The 23,644-nt window shown below is 49.4% G+C and overlaps 3 protein-coding genes across 19 annotated transcripts in view; 2 read left to right on the top strand and 1 right to left on the bottom strand.

Annotated features, from left to right (window-relative positions):
- ARVCF (ARVCF delta catenin family member) overlaps nt 1-8,602 on the top strand; it is a 56,698-nt gene extending 48,096 nt beyond the window's left edge. For 6 of the 13 annotated variants that reach the window (XM_016166921.2, XM_036221773.1, XM_036221771.1 and 3 more), the window contains 6 exons: nt 5-203; nt 286-397; nt 499-589; nt 937-990; nt 1,519-1,604; nt 2,791-3,525. In XM_016166921.2, coding sequence (XP_016022407.2) covers nt 5-203; nt 286-397; nt 499-589; nt 937-990; nt 1,519-1,604; nt 2,791-2,937 — 689 coding nt within the window. In that variant the 3' untranslated portion in view covers nt 2,938-3,525. Of the gene's footprint in view, nt 1-4; nt 204-285; nt 398-476; nt 590-936; nt 994-1,518; nt 1,605-2,171; nt 2,292-2,749; nt 3,526-6,832 lie in introns of those variants that run through there. The other 7 variants (XM_016166927.2, XM_016166926.2, XM_016166918.2 and 4 more) reach the window with 5 other exon arrangements.
- On the bottom strand, nt 4,454-23,456 carry COMT (catechol-O-methyltransferase). Of its 4 annotated transcripts, none has more exons than XM_016166935.2 (5): nt 23,319-23,456; nt 10,051-10,327; nt 9,048-9,241; nt 8,602-8,733; nt 4,454-5,169 (listed from the first exon to the last, which is right to left on the bottom strand). In XM_016166935.2, the coding sequence occupies exons 2-5, from the start codon at nt 10,325-10,327 to the stop codon at nt 4,969-4,971; spliced, it is 804 nt and encodes a 267-aa protein (XP_016022421.1). In that variant the 5' UTR covers nt 23,319-23,456; the 3' UTR covers nt 4,454-4,968. The 4 variants fall into 4 exon arrangements, with proteins under 4 accessions (XP_016022421.1, XP_016022423.1, XP_016022422.1 ...); XM_016166937.2 differs by having other exon boundaries at nt 23,300-23,433; XM_016166936.2 differs by having other exon boundaries at nt 23,226-23,362.
- The window catches only part of TXNRD2 (thioredoxin reductase 2), a 47,841-nt gene continuing 47,552 nt past the window's right edge, over nt 23,356-23,644 (top strand). For both annotated transcript variants that reach the window (XM_016166931.2, XM_016166930.2), the window contains exon 1: nt 23,356-23,483. In XM_016166931.2, coding sequence (XP_016022417.2) covers nt 23,372-23,483 — 112 coding nt within the window. In that variant the 5' untranslated portion in view covers nt 23,356-23,371. The remainder of the gene's footprint in view (nt 23,484-23,644) is intronic.

Here is a 23,644-nt window from a genome sequence, read left to right as displayed (position 1 = left end):
TCAGGGAGCTATGCCATGACAGAGCTGGTGCGGAATGTGCGCAATGCGCAGGCTCCAGCACGACCCGGGGCCCGCTTGGAGGAGGACACGGTGGTGGCCGTGCTCAACACCATCCACGAGATCGTGTCCGACAGCCTGGACAACGCGCGCTCGCTACTGCAGGCTCGCGGTGTGCCAGCTCTAGTGGCCCTGTGTGCCTCCAGGTGGGTGGGGGCGGGATCCGGGGGTGGGCCAGGGGCGCCTGGGGCGGGGCTGGACGCTGACCCCACCACGGGCCGGCCGCAGCCAATCGGTGCGCGAGGCGAAGGCCGCGTCCCACGTGCTGCAGACTGTGTGGAGCTACCGAGAGCTGCGTGGTTCCCTGCAGAAGGATGGCTGGACCAAGGCGCGCTTCCAGGTACGGCCTGCGCAAGATTTCCTCTCTCACTTTGCCACAGTGGTTCACCTGCTGGAGTGCCCCTGACCCCAACCCTTAGTCTGTTTTGTTCCCTCCTCTAGTCAGCCGCTGCTAATGCCAAAGGGCCCAAGGGAACACTGAGTCCCGGAGGCTTTGATGACAGCACGCTGCCGCTAGTGGACAAGAGCCTTGGTGAGTACGAGGTAGGGTTGACGCGGGGAAGGTGGCATAGGAATCCATCCCTGAGGTTCAAGAGTGGCTCCTCCACCTGGGTGCATTAATGATGACAAGGCAGGTGAAGGGTGGAGGGAGGCAGACCTTTTTACAGGAAAATGGCCCCAGGGTGGTGCCTTTCCCTGTTTGCAGTCACCTACATCCTCTCCATCCATGGTGACCACATTGATGCTAAGCTGGCGTCGAGGCACTAGTGGGCAGTGGCCCAGCAAAAAGGTGCAAAGATGTTAGTGACAGAGGGTACCCAGGGTCCCATGGATTTGTCCACCCTCGTCCCCCAGCTGCTGCTTGCTTGTGTCTTGCAGATGGTGAGAAGCTAGGCAGCCGGGACGTGATCCCCATGGAGGCCCTTGCCCCAGGTGAGTACAGGTGCAGGACTGCTTGTTTCCTATGTGGGGAGGAAAGGGGTCTGAGATGGGCCAGGTGGTTTTGCCGATTGTGTGTGTGTGCGCGCGTGCGGGCTCATGTGTGTCTGGTGTGCTGGCAAGGCCTTCTCAAGAGGTGCTGGTTGGAAAAGAGATTTGGTTTAGGGGCACTCAGGAAATGAGGAGCAGGGCAGCCAGGGAAGGTCAGTGCCCAGCTAGGGTCCCTGGTGCTAGTTAAGGGGATACTGGAAGGTTGTGAGCTGCCTAGGGGTAGCAAGTGAGTGGCTGCAAGTCTTGAGCCACAAGAGGCAAGGGGTGGCAAGAGCTGGGGGGGAAGGGCTATGAGAAGACCTGTTCCTGTCTTCCAGGGTAGTACTGGGGAAGGGCAGGTAGCAGGGGCAGTGGGGGGGGAGGGAGGTCCTCTCCAGATGCACCCTGTCCCAAAAGCCCCTTGTCTGGGCTGAGAGATCTACTCCTGTGGTGCCTGCCCCTCAGAGTTCTCCTTGTGCTACCACCCCACAGATGGATACTCCACGGTGGACCGAAGGGAGAAGAGGGCTCGAGGCAGTGCCTCCGCAGGGGAGACCTCAGAGAAGGAACCGTTGAAAGTGAGTAGCTGTGGTCAGGTATCCAGGGAGTAACATGTCTAGGGGCTTCCTGTAGAGGGACCCAGGCAAAATGCTGAGTTTGATCTGGACCTCGGGTCCACCTGGAGTGAGGTGGGAGGCCAAGCCTGAGCATTGGGCCCTTCCACTTGGGAACCTCACATCAAATCAGTCTGCGGGTACAGCTGGTTTGAAGCTTACACCAACTGGGAGGGAGCAGGTGAGTGACAGAGGGCACAGCCTAGCAGAGTACACAGGGTTGGAGAAGTCTGAACAAGTATGTCTATCCTTCCCTGCGTGTGAGTGTGGCCGAGGGCCTACCATGGTCCTACCTCCGGGCAGCACCTGCCACCTGCTCTGCACCAGTCCTCTGGCTTTGGGCACAGCCCACTCTAGATCTTTGTGAGCCATACTAGCTCAGCTCCCCTCCCCACCACCACTCCCTTCCTGAGCACCAGCATCAGCCCTGCCTCACCGACTAGACCAGCCCCCACTGTCAGCTCTGACTAATCTGCTGTGTTCTGCCTTTAATGCCCTCCTGCCTTCCTGCCCACTGCCTGTCCGCTACAGCCCGACCCCAGCAGGAAAGCTCCTCCTCCTGGGCCCAGTAGGCCTGCAGTCAGGCTGGTTGACGCCGTGGGGGACACTAAGCCTCAGCCTGTTGACTCCTGGGTCTAGCTTGCATGCCTGGTAGGTTCTCTCTTCTAGTTGTTTGTCTGTCTCCTATCCTCTGGGCAGGGGCTTCTCATTAATCTCTGGTGGCTGCATGTTCTGCATTCCCTGAATGCTCCCTGGGAGGACCCCTGCCTCGAGCCCAGCCAGCTCACATGCCCATCGTAGGAAGGACAGTTTGAGGTGTGAAAGGGAGGAGCCTCCCTGGGCCTGCAGCCTGGGTCTAAGCACTGTGGCATCAGGGCTTGGAGGAGATGGGATAAGAGTAGCGACAGTCTTCCCACCCCCTTCAAATGCCCGAAGCACATGGCCCCTGAGTTCCAGCAAGTTGGAATTGGCTCTGGTGCCGAGACCCTCAGGGTTGGCCCATGCCACCCACAGCAGCTGCCTTGGTACATGCCTCCATGTATCTAGCTTATGGAGGCAGCAACCAGCCCTTAGGCCACGCTGCTCAGCCTTCCCTTCTCCCTTCTCAGGGCTCGGGCCTAGCCTTTCATTCTTAGGGATTTGGTCACAGGAAGAAGGGAACTCCAGGGCCAGCCTGCACAGACCCTGCTGTGGAGCTTGGAGCCCCCTGGCAGCAGGGGTTGATGGCGCCTCTGCATCGGACCCAAGGCGGGACTTTCTGGACACACCTTCCTTCCTGACCCCTGGATCCTCCTAATTCCCTAGGCAGTTAGCTGTTTACTGACTTGGTGCTGAGTGTGAGTGAGAGAGAGAAGGCTAGTGGGGCCCAGGGAGGCAGCAGGAGAGGGGCTTGACCACTTTGGGGCTGGAGAAATAGGAGAGTGTGGCCCTATGTGTGCAGTGCCCCAGAGGAGCAGGGCAGCCCGGCCCTGGGGACAACCAGCTGGGCAGGGAAGGGGGCTCAGGAGTTAGACTCTGAAGAGTGGAGGGGATCCCCTGGGCTCCCCAACCCACTCCATGGCAGGCCAACCATGGGTGGGGCTGCTCCAGTGGGGCTGGCCCACGCAAAGCAGGTTGAAGGCAGCCAGATGGGGGGCAGACTGTGCTTACCCCCATCCTGCCCTTGGATGCGTGGAATCCCAGTGCATCTCAGGAGCCTTCCTGAGTGATGCTGACCCTGGTGTGGCTTCCGCATCTTGTCTGCTAGTGCCCTGAGTAACGTCGTGGGGACTGATGCCTCGGGGACTGACCCTCGGCAACAGCGGGGGATTGCTGTTCAGTGCCTGCTGTTTGTGACTTAAAAACAGAAAACTGACAAAAAGCATTAAAAACAAAACCAAAATAAGACTGTATTGGTAAATACATAAATTTTTCTAAGAAAATTTAAAAATTAAAAAAAAGCAACAAAGGAACTACTTCTCTTCTATGGCTCAGACCTCTCAACAGAAGCTGCTCACTCCTCCGTGTTTGCCAGGTGGGGAGTTGGGGAAGGCGGCCCCAGGTGTCTGCTGTGTTCAGCAGTGGCTTGGCTTCCAGGCCCCATGGGTGTTTCCTCACACACATACTCACAGGTTCACTGAGATCCCCTTTCCACATGCAAAGAGGAGTGGGCTTGCTCTTGGGTGGTTAGCTAGTCCTGAGCCTTGCAGTGTGTCCTGGTCAGGGGCTTCTCTGTGCACAGGTGGGCCCATCCAGGACAAAGTGATCACTGGGGAGCCTCTGAGATGGCCAGAGGTCCAAACCCTCTGGGGCTTAGGGCTGGAGGGACAGGGTGGGTTTGGGGGCATCTATGGATTTAATGGATGCAAACTAGCTCTACCTCATCACTCGCCAGCTGCATAGCCTACAGAAGTGCTGTGCTGCTTGTTCGGAACAAACTATCTCTTCCATAAACAGGCTGAGTGGGACCAGGGATGGTGCCTCTACTCAGTGCCACATAGCGGAGCTCAGTACTGAAGAGACGGAGCCTGGCACTGCTGCAAGGCAGAGTCCCCCTTTCCCCACACCCGTTCAGCCAACCGCCCTATTCTGGCTTACCAGGTGAGGCAGTCTCCAGGTGGGGGACTCTGCCCAGCCTGCAGATATCCCTGTGGGGCTGTGACTTGTGTCCTCAGCCTGGCCAAACAAGTGCTGGGACTGGAAGTTCCCTGGGCCTGAGGGCAGCATTAGCATCCAGTCAAGGGTCATGCTGACATGTGTTTAGTGACAAAGTAGAAGACATCAGGAGAAAGAAGAGGCGCACTGGTTGAAAAGCACTAAGTTGATCTCATATCTAAATATCTAGATCTTTCATTATTTTAATGCTTTTAAGCATGATATTGGTATATAAGATTATTAACAGTCAGCCAATCTTAGTAAAATTACATCTTATTAAAAAGACAAAAGAACTCAGAGGAATCAAAAGCATGTGTATTGGACAGTGCCATCCTTGGGGCATTGCTGCCACCTGGTGACAGCAAACCTCAAGGACAGGCTGTGGGTGCACAGCCCAACAGTTTCCAGATTTCCCAACTTCAGTCCACTTCCTGTGTCCAAGGACCTGTTCACTTAGGAAACCCTACTGGAGTGCTGGTAAAGGTGAGTAACTCTCTCAGTTACCAGCTGCCTTGATCTGGTATTTACAGATATTTTCTAGATTTATTGCAGTGATTATGCACCTTGAGCCAGTACCTTGGGGTATATTCAGAATGTGATAGCCTAGAGCTGCATGCAGAGGGGCCGGTGGGAGAGGGTCTTGGCCCTGCAGACCTCAAGTGTACTGCAGACAGACCTAGGGGAGGGTAGGCCATCAAGGCTGCTCTGGGCTGCCCGGGCCCATGTAGACAGCCTTCTCCAGGCCATCAACAACCTGTGTGTACTCCATGTAGGAGGAGAAGTGCGTGCACTCAAAGCGGCCGCTTCCTCGCACATGTGCCAGGAAATTCGGTGCTCCTGGGGTGATGACGTTGTCGGCCAGTAACACTGTCCCCTTCCGTAACAGGCCACACTCCTGCAGAGGACAGATGGTTGGAGGAGGTGAGGGTCAGGTGCCCAGAGAGCTTGTTCCAAACCAACAGGACAGGTGTGCCTGGCCAGGCAGAGGCCCATACACTGGTCTGGCCCCAGGGTTGGCTCCACCCCAGCTCCTGCGGTCACGAGGATCTCCCCGCAGTTGTCCCATCTCCTCCCTGGCAGCGACCGCTATAGGAATGGGCTGTGTTGAGCACGGGTTCCACCTCTAGAACATCAGTTCTGTGAGGAAGGATCTTTTCCTCCTTTGTTTACTCCGGAACCCATGGCCCCTAGAACTGTGTGGTACACAGGTACACAGCTAGAGCAGATGATGGGGCCAGGATTTGGGCCACAGCGCTAAGGCCAGTGGCTCCAGATCACCTGGTGCCAAGAAAACGTGGCTTCTCCACATGAAATACCTGATGCCCTGTCATGGGCTATTGGGGGTAGTCACTGGAGGCGCCATCTGGCCTGATTAGGGTGATCGTGTAGGGCTGGGGTATGGAGGAGGGGCAGATCTCCCCACTCACAAGCCTGCCCCTCGGGGGTCATCTTTGGACACCTCCAAGTCCCAGCATATGACACCCCCCACCTCCAACAGCACCTGGGCCCTGGGTAGCCAGCTGGCATTCCTGGGCCTGGGCTCTGCAGAAGGAAGGAATGGTTGGATATAACTAAAGTCTAGCATTCATGGTCTCTCTAAACTGGGGGAGGAATATGAAAGGAGAAGCCTTTGTTTTTTTTAGCATAATCATAATAGTTAAAAAAATAAGAGATCCCAAACATGGAAAACAAAGACACGTGGCCCAGGTGTTATCTAAAATTACCAGCAGGACTATATGCATGGGGCATATCCAAGTGACTGAAAATCATGGGGCTATAACTCTACTCTTCCAGGGATGTGCCCTAGGACATAGTATTACAGGGGCCTCAGCCCTTGTGGTGGCTGCCGTCACTTGCAGTCTGTAGGCTGTGGGGGAAACAGTGCCTTGCAGCCAGAGCTGCACTAAGCACATAGCTGTGAGGTCAGCCAGGGTGGGACAACCCATCAGCCAGAATTTGAACAGAAAGTATCACTATAAATCATGGAGTGTTTTCTCTTTAAAAAAAAAACAAAAAACTTTCCAGCAATATTACCTAAAAAGACCTAGAACAGAGAGCAGCCTGGGAGGAAGCACCCCCTGGCCCAGGTCCTAGGACGGCAGCTCAGGTCTAGAGCAGGAATTGCACAGGTTGAGTCAGGAACTGGGGTGCCAGCCTTGTGTGGCCATAGTGTTGTGCTCAAGTACTTGAGGCACTGCTGACAACAGATGGGACTATTGGCGGATTGAAAGATACCAGACACTAAAAACCAAGTTAGCCATGAAAGGAGGGATGAAGGGAAGAAACTTTGGTCATCTTTGAAAGGTACTAGGGCCTAGCCATCCTCAAAAAAGCTTGTTATAAGGGGAGGAGTTGGCACCTTTACCACCTTTCCCCAGACACCCTGTGCCTCCTGACAGAGGACACAGAACCCCTGGAGACCTCCGGCCAGAAGCTCACCACACCTGAGCAAACCTCTTGTGTTAACATCCTTGGGGTGGAAACGGTGTTCAGAGGACCAGGGATCCTAGCAGTGAGGTAGTTTTAAGCTAACTACACAGTTCTTTGACCCTCAACAGGTAGATGTGGCCTGCGCTTAGTGACCGGCTTCTGACAAAAAACAAAGAAGACAGAAGCGATGGTGTGTGGCTTCAGAGACTAGGTCATACATGGCACCTGGGCCCTCGTTGCTCCTTCTGTCTGTTTCTCACTCTCTCACCTCTGGGTTCGGCGGGGAAGCTAGCTGCCATGTTGTGAGAACACTAGAGCAGCCGTGTGGAGATGGCCTGTGTGACAAGGGACTGAGACCTCCTCGAAGTGGCTATCTGACTTTGAATTGCCACCTGCCCCTGCCGTCCCTGAGCCCTGACTGAGGGGAGGCATGGCTGGGGGGCTGCAGAATGCATGCTTAAAAGGTACAGCCATTCTCATTCACGGCTTCTGTTCTTTTGAGATAATTACCAGCTTTGAACAAGGAACACTGAGAAAACTATTAGTTTCCTAGTTACTAAATGGCAATATTTTCTGCTTTTCTGTAAATGCAGACCCCTGTAATTATCCCATACACCAAAGCTATTGAAATCCTCCTGCTCCCTGTGACACAGGCCCAGCTGCATTGGCCACCTGATCTCTGCCCTCAATACCCGATTTCCAGGTTCATGCCCCTCTGGTGGGCCTCCCCCAGCCAAGGCATACCCTATAGCTGCCCCACTACTGCCCTATGGGTCTCCTCGTAATTCCACCACTGACCTCCTGTGTCAGGCAAAGCAGGTGACTGGTCCAGCTTCTAGTCTCCAGATCCCCTCCCTGTCCACTCCCAGCGCTCTGCGCCTCCCAGAGGCTCCGGGCACCCTCCCCACAGCCATTCTTTCCCCCTCTCCACACGCCCAACAGGGATCTTTCCTGAAGACAGGTCTAACATCTCTCTCACCTGCTACAGCTCTGTGACCCTGCCCACATGGCATTTGAGGCCCTCCACACACAGCCCCTGTTCACTGCCCCAAATCTGTCCCCTTCGAGAACATTCGTGCCCTCGTGCCCTTTCATACCCACCAGGCCAGTGCTGTTTCCTTCCCACCATGTCCAGGCACCTGGCCCTCCACTCACACCAGAACCACTGGGTTCGAGGTGCTGCCTGGCCTCCAGACAAGGCTCCAGTGGCCACGCTCTCTGTGCTCAAGGCCCCCCTGCACTGGGCAGTGTCTGGCCCATGGGGGAGGTGAGGTGGGAGAGCACGGGATGGACAATGTAAGCAGGGATGCCGGGATAGGACCAAGCAAGTGTCCCAAGCCCTCTGTGACAGCGAAGGAGCTGCTAAGTGTCCCCTTGACCACCCAGAAGGGAGAAGGGAATAGTTATCAGTATTAAGTTCCACACGTCAGCTCACTAAGGGCCCCAAGCTCCACTCTCCTGGGGACAAGGCTGCCCCACTGGTCACCACGTGGTGCTGATTGAGCAACTGGCACTGAGGGCTGGGACGGTCTGGGGGTGGGATTGGGGGACGGGAGCACAGGAGGATGTACAACAACGAGACTCAAGAGGAAGAAGCGCAGGAGAGATGCTGATGTCCCTAGCCAGCACCAGCCATACAGCTGGGAGAGCTGGCACGGCTGTTTGGCTGCTTCTGTTCTGCCTCCTCTGCCTGTGCCCTTTCAGATCAAACCATCTGGTACATGGGTTCACCCCACCCTGCCACCCCAGCAGAAGCAGGCCAACATGAGCCACCTGTGGCCCCCAGGGCCCTCCTTGGCAGGGCTCGGCCAGGGCACCTGACTCTTCAGAGAGGCTGAGGCCCATCAAAGGGCAGCCACAGCAGCAGTAGCCAGCCCACCCCAGGCAGGCAACTCACCTCTAGGAGGAGTGTGTCTGGCAGGTACCGGTCCTTCCAGTGGTCAAGGAAGACCATGTCTAGTGTATCCACATCATATTTCTTTTTCAGCTGAGGGATGATGTCCTGGGATGCTCCGGTGACAACGGTTACCTGGAACAGTTACCATCAGTATCTATGCCCATGGGGGTGAGAGACTACCCCGCCTGGATTTCCAGGCGGGTGTCCACCGACAGTTTCTTTGGGGTTCTGGGGACAGCCTTAGGAATTTCCTGCTCTGTGAAAAAGGGCAGCCGGACTGCCCTCACAGAGCTGTTGTGAAATCTGGCCCAGGAGGTGCTGTGGGCCTGGCTACAGCACGATACATGTGGCCTTGAACTACGTGCCCTATGGGGCATGCTCTGGGCCCTCCTCCCTCTCTCCCACTAGAGCCTCATGTCTATCTATCATCAGGGAACGTGCTGCACCTTGTCCTGCAGGCCTGCGAACTCTAGCATCTGCTGAGTGATGGCAGCGTAGTCAGGATTGAGCTCGAGGGTGAGCAGGCGGGCACCGGGTGGCAGCAGGCGGGCCATCCGTACAGCCGAGTAACCGCAGTAGGCCCCCAGCTCCAGCAGCATGGAGGGGCACAGCTCCTGCACCACTGTGTCCATAATCTGGCCTGGGGTGGGTGGAGGAGGTTAGCACAGGCAGAGGGAGGAGACCCATGCCCAGTCTTGGGGTTCCTTCTGATTAAGCAACAGCCCCTCCCAATGCCTGGTCCCCCTGCACATACCTTCCAAGTTCCATTGGTCCCTCAGGCCCCTTCGCCTTTGCACACACTGGTCCCTCTCTCTTTTCCATGGTCCCTGGCTGACTCCAACTTGTCCTAACCAAGAACTGCCCTCTACAGAAGCCCCCTCTCCTCCCCGCCCATGGGCTGCACTCAAGGCGTGCCTGGCTCCCTCAAGATGGACACTTTCAAGGGCTTTGAGGGTGCTGAACAGTGGCTGTCATGTCTGTCCCCAGAACCTAACTGCAGAGGGTGCAGCACAGAACTCCAAAGGTTAGGAGTAAGCTGGGGGAAGGGCCCAGTGCCTGGGCTAAGCAGAATCCAAGGAGCACTGTGCACCCTTCCGCCCAGCAGGCACACACAGGAACCTACTGCCCACTGTGCACCAGCCCCAGCTGTTGCCTACAATCAAAATCTGTAGCAAGCAGGGAGGGACTCAGAAAAGTGGCCTCCTGGGTGGTTTGTCAAACGTCTTTCCCTCCCCATGGGAACAGTGATATGGGTCTCTGAGTCTCTGCACAGCGTTTGCCCTTGTTTGGGGAGAGGCTGGGCTGGCGGGTTGGGCCCCCAGGGCTCCAGGTAAGCCCCTAACCCAACACCCAGAAATGGGGTGATAATAGGCCACTACTGTTGAGACTGTGCTGCCAGGCCTGGGGTCCCAATTCCTGTATTCACCACCTGACAGCCAGAATACCCACCTTTCTTGGGGCCCACATGCATGGCCCACTCCTTCTGTGAGCAGTAGGTGTCGATGGTCTCCAGAACGCTCTGTGGGTCTCCCGCCACTGCATGCTGGAGCACGTAACGCAGGATGCGCTGCTCCTTGCTGTCACCCATGAGCAGTTTGTAGATAGTCCTCAGGACTAACTCACTCCAGACGACGAACCACCAGTTAAAGTATTTGAGGAAGAGCAATAGCACTACTAGTGCCAGGCCCAGTGAGAAGGCTGCCAAGAGGGGTGAAACTTCCAGCATCTGAGATAGGACAAAGGTAAGATAGGGAGGAGGGGAGAAAAGGGGGAGGATGGGAGCCAGGGAGAGGCAGCTGGCTTCAGTGCTTTGTAACTGGCCAAGCAGCCCTGCAGCCAGCTGGGGAGCCTAAAACCTCTTGGATTAGTGCAGAGCTGCCCACCTGATTCACTTGCCCTCTCCTAAGTTTAATGGTGCTCTTTGATTGTCCCCCTTGTGCTGATGGCGGCCCAAGGTTTAAGAGGTCAACGAAGTGCCCCAGTGCCAGGGGAGCAGAGTTTTCCCATGGCAAACAGCTTCTAGCAAGGACCATAACCTCAGACAGCAGGTGTCTGACAGTCCTGCCTGGGGGGCCCTGGTGATCATAGCCCCATTCTCTGACTGCATTCTCAGAGAGCCTGGGGTCAGCAACTGCCCTTACTGAGAAGGGCGCAGCTGGCCCAAGCAGAGGGCACACAGCATAGGTGAGACTAGCTTTACGTGCAATCCCCATGGGCACCCACTTGGGACAGTCTGGGATTCTTGTGTGAGTTTCCAAATAAGGACACAGGCAGTCCCTAGGCCAGGCACACTCACCACTCTCCTTGGGGACAGCCACATATAGCTAGTCTACCCCCAGTCCTGCTGTGTGCACCAGTGTGAGAGAGACGTGCCAGCTGTATCAGCTGCTACTGGTGCAACGTGACCTCCTCCTGGCATGCCACCCTTTGGGACCCAGTACTACAGGGCCAGGCCTGGACTCCCAGAGATGGGCAGATGCTCAGATTTCAGTCCAGAGACTTAAACATGTTAACGATGAAAGAAAGAGGAATGTGGGAAGTTTCCTTGGTCACTCACAGGTCATTCACAAAGAAAGGCCCCAGAACCCTGCTCTCCAAGAAGTTCCCACTTGGAAAGGCACAACCAGGAGAGCAGGTAGGCTGAGGGCCTCAGAGAGGAGACCCCTCGAGGACAGCCTAGGGCTCTAAACCCCAACACCCTGACCACGAGGAGGAGGGGGCTTGGCAGACAGATCAAAGAACGAGCAGGAAAGCTGAGACCCTGCTCAGGGGAATGCAGACACCCAGGTCTCTAGGTTCTCTCAAGCCATGTGGCTTAAATAGGCCAAGTGGACACATGCTCAGTCTGTGCACCCAATGCCTCCGAATCTTTGGCCCATGCCCTGCTCCGAGCACCACACTGATATTCAGAGTGGCTTTCCCAGCCAGCGCCTGCCCTCTGTAGTCTTTCTCTGAGCTTAGGAGCAAGGCAGATAGACTTATGTGGAGTTTTTTTTGCCTTGAGATAATGATTAACAGAAACTGTAATCTGAAAATGACCAGAGTCAATATCCAGCCCCCATCACCCCTAACCCTGAGGCTACCTTTGCCCTTCACCTTTCCCCCCTCAGAGGTGAGAGCACGGAAGGCCCCAGAGAGGTGGCAATAGCCCAGTACACTGGGGACAGTCTTTCTGGTCCTCACCAGCACTGCCCAGGCTATGAGGGCACATGCACCTGTGCCTTATAAAAAGCAGGAGAAATGAACCACTTTGCTCAAGCTCCATTTCCCATGAAAGCAACCATCAATTTGGAAGAGACATATAAGACCATGGGTTAGTTACAAAGAGCACATATGAATCAATGAGAAAAAGATGAAGCCAAGAGAAAAAGGGGCCAAGGTGGCAAATACGCAGCTTACAGAAAGACCAGAAGCCCCAGGCAGGTGCAGGAAACCAGGTACAGGACTTGGCGCCAGTGTGACTGCCCCTGTATGGGGTGGACCCTGGGCCCCACCAGCTTGGCAAAATTGATCTTTCTGCTGGAGCTCCCAGGTCCCCACTGGGAAAGGGCTCTCACGGGGCAGGACATGCCACGCACGTGCAAGGAGCACATGGGGAGAGGGCAAAGTGGATGAGGGCAGAGCGTCTCTCTTTTAGGGGGCAGATGACAGGAAACAGTAGGGAAAGGCCTATTCCACCTAAAGTGTCTGTGACTTTCCACTGTGCTCCTGTCTGCATGTTAACCACACACCTGTGTTGCTTTATTTAACATTGTATTACTAGTAGTGTGTTTGGGTGGTGTGATAATGGGCCATTTTGTTTTATTCTCTGTATTAAAAAAATTTAGTGTTAGAAATAAATATCTAAATAAAGAAGGAATATTCCACTTAAATAGTGAATTACTTGGTGGACTCTGGGATCATCAACTGTAAATTTCAATCCCTATGATACTTGAATTGTGCAAGAATCTGCCTTTTACATTTGTCTTCAGGTCTGTCTGTTCATAATCTTGCAAGCATCATATCCCTCAGAACTAAGATAAGGGAGCAGGGAGGGGCCCCACCTGTCCTGCAGTCAGAACTGTCCTCCAGCCAAACACAGCCAGTAGCTCCTCCTCTTTCCTGTCAAGAGATGGTGGCATGCCTGACAGGCAGGGTGGCTCCAAACAGTGCCAGAGTGGCCCCACTGTGCAGAGACTGTGATGCTTCCCTGTCACCCACCATGCCCACCTCCCACTGGCCCTTATAGGGCCTTCCTGGGCTGGGGGCATGGGGCTCAGGGAGACACTCGAGGTAGTGCCCTGCTGCCATGCAGTGCTTAGAAAAATAGGCTTCATGCTCACTTTACCTGGTCCTCTAGAATCCCGAGGAGAGTTCTGGGATTCTCTTACGAGTATGGAAGACTGAGGCCCAGAGAGAGGGACTGGCTGCCCCTGGCCACCAGCTGAGCACTGGCTACTGGCCTCCTCCCCTTCTAAACCCACAACCCCACCGGACGTCCCTGACAGCAGAGCCCCCGTTTGGGAAAACCACTCTGTTCTGCCCAGCTATGCTGGGCGAGGCTGAATCCACTCAGCTATAGGGGGAGAACACATCCAGGTCTGCCCAGAGCTTTGTAGAACAAAAGAATGAGCAAGTGAGTGAGTGGAGGGTGGTGGTGTTGAAAAACCGGGTCATGGCATTAAAAAACAAACAAACGAATGAACGAACACACACACACACACAAAGACATGGAAGAGGAAGCTATTCAGGGCTTACAGATGTTCTGGCCTGGGATTTGCCCCATAAGCCCTTTGTGGGGAAATAAAACACGGGAAGCTCCTCTTGTCTTGGGTCCTGGGACCTGAGTGCCTGCTGCTCTGCCATTGGAAAGAGCCAAGGAAGCGGTCACTCAGTTTCTCTGGGAGACAGCCTCGGAACCCTGTAATTGTCCTGCTTTGGATCCGAACCCTGGGTGGGGGTGAAGAGTCCTGGTTACCTTTTAGAGATGCAAATGGAAAGGATGATGCTGGGGCTTGGCTTCAAAACCACCATGAGGGTGGAAGGGTAATGGGGGGTAAGGAAACTTGGCCACTGGCCAGGAGGTGAAAGTGTGGAAGCTAAGGGTCACCCTCAGACCCTCTCTGCTTTCGTATATGTTCGAAACATGCCATAACAAGTTTTTAAGTAGATTGCCAAGCACTTTTCATATATGGTATCTTGCCCCTGGTTGAGGGGGAGAAGCCAAGCTTTTGGTGCAGTGTCTTGTGTCTCCACCCTGCATGGCTCTTGGCCTCGGCGGGCAGAACCAGAAGACGCTGCTAATGGAGTTCTGGGTTTGGCTGAGGAGGCTGGGCCTTTATGAGTTCTCCACAGGTGGCACCTGTGATAGTGTCACGAGAACATGAAAGAAAATGAGGAAGACACAAATAAATGGAAAGACGTCCCATGTTCCTGGACTAGAACACTTGATATTGTGACGCTGTCCATAAATAATACCCAGTGATCTACAGATTCAATGCAATCCCTATCAAAATTCCAATGGCATTTTTGCAGAAATAGAAAAATCCATCCTAAAAGTCATGTGGAATTTCAATGGCCAAAACAATTTTGGAAAAAGAACAAAGTTGGAGGACTCACACTTCCTCACTTCAAAACTAACTACAAAGCTACAGTAATTAAGACAGTGGAGTACCAATACAAGGTAGACATAAAGACCCATGGGACAGATTTGAGAGACCAGAAATACACCTTCATGTCTGTGATCAAATGATTTTTTTTTTTTTTACAAGGGTGCCAGGACCACTCAATGGGAAAGAAGAGTCTCTTCAACAGATGTTTCTGACAACTCAATTTCTTTCAGCAAAAGAAAACCTGCACTCTCACTTCATATCATCTATTTAAAAATAACTTAAAATGGACCAAAAACTTTAAGAGCTAAAACTATAAAACTCTTAGAAGAAAATACAGGAGTAAATCTTCATAACCCTAAATTTGGCCATGGATTTTTAGATATGCACCAAAAGCACAGGCAACGAAAGAAAAAAAAAAATTAAAAACCCTATCAAGAAAGCTAAAGGATAACTCACTGAATAGGATATAATGTTTTCAAATTATGTATCTGATGAAGGTCTAATATTCTGAATATATAACAAACTCCTACAAGGCAACAACAAAAAGACAAAACAAACCAATTAGAAAGTGGGCAAAGGGCTTGAATATATATTTCTCCAAAGAAGATACACAAATGACCAACAGGCACATAAAAAGATGCTCGATATCATTAGTTATTATGGAAATGAAAATCAAAACCACAATGAGATACCACTTCATACTCATTAGGATGGGTATTTTGGGAGAAAAAGGCAAATAACAAGTGAGGATGTAGATAAACTGGAACCCTTGTACATTGCTGACAGGAATGTAGCATGGTGCAGTTGCTATGGAAAATAGTTTGATGGTTCCTCAAAAAGTTAAATATAGAATTACCATATGACCCAGCAATTCCACTCCTAAGTGTACACCCAAAATAACTGAAAGCAGGGACTTGAACCAATGCTGTACAACTGTGTTTATAGCAGCGTTATTCACAATAGTCAAAACATAGAAAACACCCAACTGTCCCCTCAACAGATGAATAGATAACAAAATGTGGCCTATTCATACAGTGGAATATTTAGTTATTAAAATTAACAAAGCACTGATACATGCTACCACGTGGATGAACCCTGAAAACATTATGCTACGTAAAGTAAGCCAGACACAAAAGGATAAATATTGTATGATTCCACTTATATGAAATATCTAGAATAGGCAAATCCATAGTAACAGAAAGTAGAATAGAGGTTATCAGGGGCTGGGAGGAGGGGTAATTACTGCTGAATGGGTACAGTTTCTGTTTGGGATGAAAAAGTTCTGGAAATAGTGGCAATGGTTCCACAACAGAGCCACTGAACTGAATAAAAAGAACACAGTGGAAAACAAACAACACAAGCAACCCTTGGCTTTGGGCCCTCTCAGTTCCAAAAAGGGAAAGGGACATGCCATTCTCCATAAGGAAGCAGGAGACAGAAGAACAGCCCAGCTCCCCTCTCCCTGGGAAACCCATGCACTCAGGAGAGCCTTTCTGTTGGCCTGCTGCCTACCTGCTGAGCCCAACCTAAAGTGATGCCTGCCTCCTGGGATGCACACTCATCTCCCTTCTTGCAGGCAGTGGAAGGGGCCTTCCTGTCACCACAGAATCTGCCCACTCACTTACTTCTTTCCAACAGGTCCACAGTGTGTGCATCCAGCGTCCATTTCCTCAAAGACAGCACACAGAGCTGGGCGAGAGACAGGCCCTCTTTTCCAAAACCACAATATCACCTCCAAAACACCTTACTTATATAAACCCATTATTAAGTATTCTCCTGGCAACCCCAAAACCATGACCTCCATCACCTCTGATCACTACAAATCCACCTTGAGACCCCAGCTGGCAACTGGGCCAAGGCCCCCCCCCCCCGCCACACTCAGGCCGAGGTCGGAGGCAGGCAGATGGGCCACTGACAACTGGACTTTCAGTTCTGTGATCTTTGTGACAAAAGTGCTTTACCACATCCAACCTGACTCAGCTAAATTTGACCAAGGCCCAGCCCCGCAACATTGGGGTATTTATTTTCACATTTAACACACCCTAGATGATACTCGTGTTTTCTTAAAGGAAATGGAAACATTTTTCATAAATATATTGTAAGTAAGCATCAGTGGATAAGTCGCTGAGACTTAAAAATTCTTTACAAAGATGAACAAACTGTATGACCTGGTTCCCAAGCTCATTTTTAAAATCGTAAAAGATCACTAGAAATGCCTTTGGTGCCTTTGCAAAGATCTCAATCTGCTGTTGTACCCACTATTTCGAGAAGCCTGGGGGAGGGGCAGGATAGCACTTGTGTGTGTGGCTGCTGCAGGGACAGAAGAAAGGCCTCAGCTGAGAGCAGGCCAAAAAGCGCAAAGAACATTCTGGGGACAAAGGCGGGCTGGCTGGCCATCTGTCCCTGAAGACCAGCAGGACAGAGACCAAAAGCCTACTCTACCTGGTAACTGGGAATGTTCTGGCAGCTGTCAGGCACTAGGAACAGAACCCCAGCAGCTCTCTGGTTCCAGCCCTGCCCTGTATGTTCTCAAGGGGAGAGGGCAATATCTGTAGATCAGGGATGGAAGTGGGTGGAGGGGGGCGAGATTTAAAAAAATGTTCATAAAAAAAAATCATAAGGAATTGAAAATACACTTACAGAACGGTACGTATTTATACAAATTCACATATATGTGAACCACTGCAGTTCAAATTGCATGTTGTTCAAGGGTCAGCTATAATGGTATTTATGCCTGATGCATGGCTACAATTTTTAAGTAAAAACTGTATTATCTATCTGTATGTTTATTTGCATCTATCTGTGTTTAGTGTGTATGTACATGTGATATATACTTCCCCTCTTCTAGATTATCAAATTAATTTATAAAGTCCCTTCAAGGAGCTCTATCTTACTTAGCTTAGAGAAAAATAAGTGCTTATGTAAACTAAAATTTCCCCAAACTCCCAGAAATACAGAAATCAATTCAACTGTTTTCCAAGTTCATGTAATTTAGGTAAATAAGACTAGCTTAATATTTTGATTTAATAAAAGAAGTATATACCTTCAGACTTGTTAACGTTAAATATAATGCAAACATTTATTCTATACTGGGTTTAGTCATATAAGTTAATGTTATATCTATTAAAGATTATATAAATGATGAATGTGATTTGAATCGAACTGAGTCGCTATTGTGTCTAACTTTATTTCAGCAATAACTGTGTTTTATGTCTTTCTAAAATCAGTTTCCAAAATCTTTTTGGTAACTTGTAACTTTAGAGTTATGCCAAGTTAGTTTAAATAATATATATTCATTGAATATCTAAAAAATTTCTAACTAAGATAAAGTGCTACACCAACCATTCATTATTAAGCATAATTTTATATACCTTTGGCTTCTTATTTTTATATGGTACGGAGAATTGGGTCTGTTAATAAACATGTTTGTGCCACATTTCTAAAATTTATACTATTAAAAGCATATACCTCTACAGATTATGAAATGTTGTATTCATAAAATTTGCTAATCTGCTATAGAATACTGGTATGTGACAATTTGCAATCATCTACTTCCTAGATTTCTCTGTAAAATAAAGGTTGTTAATGGTTATAAAATTATAATCAATAAATGAAAAGTGTAACTATTAGAAACAATAAGAACGAAGGGAAACAACTTTTTATACAATGTATGGGAGGAAAATAGGGATGATTTTATATGAGAAGTATGCAAAGAATGTAGGATGTGTTTTTGTTAAGGAAAGGAGAGTAATATTGCCCTGAAGTAAAATTAAAAGCAGGGGGAAAAAAACTTGAATATAAAGTTGCAGGTCTGTGGAAAATGAATTTTATGTTAGGTCAAAGCCAGCTAAGATTAAATGGATTTCTATATAAAGTTTTTTAAAAAATGAGCTTTAATATCAATAGTGTATTGATGTAAAACTAGAGTTTGATGTTCTTTCTGTGAAAACAAAAAATGTCCTGGATTGTTGGTATGTTTTTATTAAGAGATTATAGAAGGTTCTTCTTTACCATTTAAGTAATCTGCCTAGGAAACAAAGATTCTATGTTTTTAAAATAATTTCCTATGCTTCATGTTGTCATTATTATGGCTTTCATTACTTAGGAGAACATAGTCTTCTCACGTTCAAAGAGCCAAGGTTTTGTTTTTTTTTTTTAATAGTTGTGTTTCCTCCTATATTTACTTTTGAAATCTTTTATTGTCACTTTGGTTAACTAGATAACTAAGTATTGTTTCACGGTGACCCTGAGACTCTAATTAGTCAAGTGTTTAAACCTTTTGACATCTGTGACAACTTCCGCTTCCCAAAAATCATATCCTATATGAAGTCTTCTTGATCTCAAACTGACTTTGGGGTTTCACAGAGGGTCCCTGGAAGATCTCAAAGGATTTGTTCTTTCACCTTATAAAAGAGAGATATTAAACTAATTAGGTTTATTTGATATGTTAAATTTCATGATGGGCATATTCAAATAAAAAATGCTGCTTAACCTTCTATAAGTTATATTTATATGAGTAAATGTCATTAATATAAGGATGTCAGAAATTATATATAAAGTTCCTATAAATATGTCAATGACCTCGCTTTTCACGAAGTTTTTGTATATTATTATCAGTCATAATTTATTATTTAAAATATTATACATTCTAAAAACCAAATTTCCATGTCAAATGTATTGTTTTTACTAATGAACTCTCATCAAATCTTTAACTGGCCATTTTAAGTTTTTTGTCATTCACAGGTAGTTTTTGTTTCACTCTAATTTTCCTCCAAAAGCATTTGCAATCGGATACAGGCCAGAGTACTTCATCTTCAACAGAAAGGGACTGTCTCTGAGACCCATGGAAAGGATTATGATGGGTACTCTGGGCATTTTGAGGCCGGACAAGTAGCCTAGGAAAGCTCCCCCACCCCTCCAGGATATGCTCTGGAATTTTTCCTTAGTCCCTTTCTCAGCCCTCTCCCTGTTCTGACGCAGAGCTTGCTGAGATTCCAGCACCAGAAACTAGCCAAGCCTGGACACAAGATAGATGGCCCTGGGCAGGCCCCTCCTCTCCAGGTGGCTTGAGAAATAAGCAAAGACCAGGAGGCAGTCTGGATAACCTTGGGACAGGCCCTCCCCCAAGAAAACAAAAGCCGTAACTCAGACAGCTCAGGTCTTTCCTCTTGTGAGCACTTTTAAGTGTGTACTTTGGCTTGAATAAAACTTGTGCTTTCTTGCTTGCTGTTTTTGATTGTCCTCAAATTCTTTCTCGAGGCATAAGACAAGGACCTGGTCACTGGAGCTCCAGGTCGGGGTCTCTCTTTGGACTCTTGCACCAGTGAGCTCTCCAGCATCAATCTCATGGGCATGGCTTAAATAACTTTCAGACTGTGGATGAAAAAGGGGCCATACCACACCTGACAAGCTCAGGGGAGGGCCAGACAAACTCAGAGACTGAAAGTAAGCACACAGGATGGTCCAAACGTAAAAATTCCTAACTGAAAGCGAGTCGTGTCAGGTAGTCAGTCCTAGGCCTGTAGTCTCCTTGAAGACAATCTTTAGCTGAAGTGAGCCTACTGTCTTTTTGCAATTAGTAATAACATATTTTTGAAAGGTCAGAGTAATATTCTTTTCCAGACACCTCAGGGAGCAACCTCGGGCACCAGAGCAGGAGACTACGGGACCCCTCATTGTTATCTTTTCTCCCAATACCATCTCTATGTGATATAAATGTTAATTATTAACTATCCTGTACCCACCAATGTAAAAGAAGTATGTGTTTCTCTATTTTGCCTTTTTGGCAAATCCCAGAGATTTCTCCCCTTTGCTTTCTCCTGCCCCCTTAATCAACCACCAATGGATTTCATGTAACGCTCCTGACATTTTCTCCTTTTATTCTAATGTATAAAGTAAGCTCCAAAACTGCCATTCTCCAGAGCAATTTCTCAATCTGTTGAAATTTTGCTTCCTGGTAATTGTGGTCAGTTTGGCTCAAATAAAGTCATAAAAATTCTCTACAGGTTCAGATGTTTCTTTCGGCAACAAAACCACCCCACTGCCGTAAATAAGGTCCTCCAGACCTCTACCGGAGACACTGATGGGCTCATGAAACCGCTAACCAAGTTCAAAGAGAACAAGAATTAACTACATGGGACTAAGTACACTAATAAAGGATGATTATAATTTTTTTATGGCATCTGTGTGAAATATTGTTGGATCTTTAATGTTCTATTTTGTGGATGTAAAAAAAAACCCTCTTTTTTTTCTTAAGCTATCTATGACTCATAACAATCTAGCAAATTATACCTATATGAGCAAAATTGAAGCACTTACCTTTTTCTCCCTGCTTGATCCCTTCCCAAATCAGAAACCATTATGGAGTATTCTTATTTTCATGGCAATATAGTTATCTGCATAGGTTCAAAAAGTATCTGTCCTTCTTGTTGATAGGGCACAATTAAAAACATTGGTTATGCTACCAAGGAATGTCATATTTGAAAATGATACACAGTATCGGTTATGACCAGATAGTTCTAAGGAACTATGGTCGACTTCATTGAGTCAATGCTTATAAGCCCTCTAGAAAAACGGCCTGGTACCTGGTTTACAGTGTTCCCAGCCTTCTGGTGAGCAAGGAACGTCACCTCCTGGCAGGCCTAGGAACTACAGGATATTTTGGAGACCTTGAGAATTCATCCAGATCTCAAGGTAAAGTTTGATGTTAAGTTCTTGGCTTGATTTCCTAGCCTTAAGAGATTATATATAAAAAAAAAAAAATTTGAGATTCCTATAAAAAGTTCCACAAAGAAAACTTAAAAAGGCCTGTATGGACAATTACCATTCTTATTGAACTTATATAAATAATTCAGGCCAATTTTAATGAGACCGGAATTATTTTAAACAAGAATAATTACTTTATCATTGATCAAAAAGGCAAGTGGCTGTAGAGAGAAATTTGTTTCAATGGAGAAAAATGACACACCCTTGTAGGTTATCAGCTCCTTTTCCTGTTCACTGTCTTTAATGTTTTATTATCTACCTGTGAATTAGATCCCATTCAGCCATCTCACACATTGTATCAGCCCTCATCAAATCATTTCTAGTTTCCTTCGCTATCTGGCTCTAACTCTTCAAGCTGATGTTTCCACTTTCCTTCCTCCTGACTGACTGGCATCACTGAGAACTGAAATCTGACTGCTCAGACACTTACTGGGACTCAGGATGTTTTGTAGCTGCCCCTTTCCTCCACGATCTGAAAAAGCCCCACATGCTGAAGCCAGACAGCTTGATATAAATTTCAAACTATAATAAATCATGTACAGGCAACCTCTGTATGGGCCACTCAGAATATCCACTGAACTCCTGCAGCTTCCATGCTCTGTTCCAGGAAATAATCTTAACTGACATGCTGATATCTATGCCATCACCGCAAACATTAAAATTACAAACCAGGAATCAATCAGGCGTCCTCACTCCACTATCTAGAGATCTCTTAGAGCTCAACGTTTAAACTCATCTCAGCTGTTTACTCTCAGGACTCAAAAATTGAGTTTACAGTCAGCTCCAACAATTAATCTTGGCCTTTTTTTTTCTGTTTCCATAGAAATGCCTCCTCATTAAATGCCTGATAGCTTGCATCATCCAGCAATTATCCTTTACTGCCAAATCCAAACAGCCGGTTCATCTAGTCCTTAATGAGCAAAAAGCTATCAAACAGAAAATGGACTTTAATTCTTTCTTTCAACAAGAAAAAAATATTATTTCCTTAACCAAATCCTAGCTGGGATTCTTTGAGTCTTCTTCTCAACTAGATTTCAACCTTGGCCTATAAAGACTTGGACAAACACCAACATAGTTTCTAACAGCTCCAGGCTGCATTCCTAGGATGACCCCTGTAGCAGTTAAGATGCCTGAGAAAACCTGAGGCTGCCAAAAGATGTGACTGTTCCAGCCAACACCTGAGGACGCACCTCATCTCCCAGGCTCTGTAGGAGGAATCTAACTTCTGTAAGTGCCAGTTAGCAAACCCAGGTGGGTGTCACGTGAACGAAGCCCCCATTCTACTTTTTGTAATTTTTCACTCCTCTCTCTCAAGCACCGTCCCCCCATCCCCAATCATTCATTCTTCCTTTAAAACACCCAGTTGTATTTGAGCAAATCAACCAAAATGGAGCTCCGCTCTTTCCCCTTCTATCAATAGTTACTGAATAAAATCTGTCCTCACTGCTTTACTAGTGTTTGGCTGTGTTAATTGTAAGGCCAGTGTTCCCAGAAAAGGCCCCAAGGCTTGCCCAGCAGCAGGTCTCCGCCCCTAGCTCCCGCCTGCTAGCCACCTGAAGCCCAAGGACCAATCCGCGGGTGTCAGGACTACGCTGTGGCGCCAAACCGCTGCACCAATGAAAGCGCCTCACGCTATGCTTTTGCTTTTTTTGAATCTTCCCCTTCCTGAACGCAACCCTTAAAACCCTGCCCCGACACCGCCCGGGGTGACTTCTCTGGCCCCTTTCCTCGGGAACAACTGCCTTTGAATAAAGCACGCCTGTTATTCCTGAGTCAGACTCTTTTGAGCGGCCGAACCTTACATTAACCTATGACACCGCTCTCCTTGGGCCTTGCCCAAGGCCTCCAAAAGGGAACCTGTTGGGGGGAATCACTGAGCCTTTTGGGGCCTGGGCCTCCACAATTCTCCCACTTCCAAGGGTCTGATTCCAGCTTAAAGATAAAGCATGACCCTCCCATGGTGAGTCGGGCCTTGACTCTGCAACTTGGTCACGAGGTCAAAGCTCTCCAGTAGAGACAGGACCCCCGGCCCCCCCGCCCCCAGGAATCTGTATTTCCATGGGAAGTGGGACACTCCATTCCTTTCTGGATCCTTACTCCCCGTCGGATCCTGCAACACCAGCACAGAGCTCCCACTCCCTCAATCCGGTTTGGTACCCACCCCTCCGCCCTTGTCCAGAGTCCCCTGCCCAAAGTCGGATCCCTCCGTCCCGGTCCGAATACCCAACCCCGCCATTGGAATCCCTTACTCCTGATCCAGAAACTCACACCCAAGGTCAGAAGACCCCCACCCACGTCGGACCCGTTCCTGGTGGGTCCCCACAGCCCGCGCGCGCAATCACCTCGCCCTGGCGTACACACCCTGGCGGCGCAGGCAGCGCGGCGGGCAGCCCGGACGCCGAGGCCCCGAAGCTATGGCGGCGACCGCAGCGAGAGTGAAGGCGCTGCGAGGAGCTGGCGGGCGCTTCCGGTGGCGTACGCCGGTCGTAGCGGGCGGGGTGCGGGGCGCGGCGCAGGACGCAGCAGGTAGGGTGGGGTCTGGCCAGGAATATGCGAGCATTGGTGTACAGAAGGGGTGTCCAAGTGGGAGGTGTCCCCGCGTGAGGCAGTCTCAGCTGGGACAGAACTCCTCTAGCTTCCAGCCACCTTCAATCCCCTTTCCAGACGGAGAAACAGCTGGGGGACCC

This window comes from Rousettus aegyptiacus, unplaced genomic scaffold, assembly GCF_014176215.1.
Source record: "Rousettus aegyptiacus isolate mRouAeg1 unplaced genomic scaffold, mRouAeg1.p scaffold_m13_p_5, whole genome shotgun sequence".
Taxonomy (NCBI): domain Eukaryota; kingdom Metazoa; phylum Chordata; class Mammalia; order Chiroptera; family Pteropodidae; genus Rousettus; species Rousettus aegyptiacus.
Note: the sequence above shows the minus strand (reverse complement) of the source record. Positions and strands in the feature narration are given on the sequence as shown.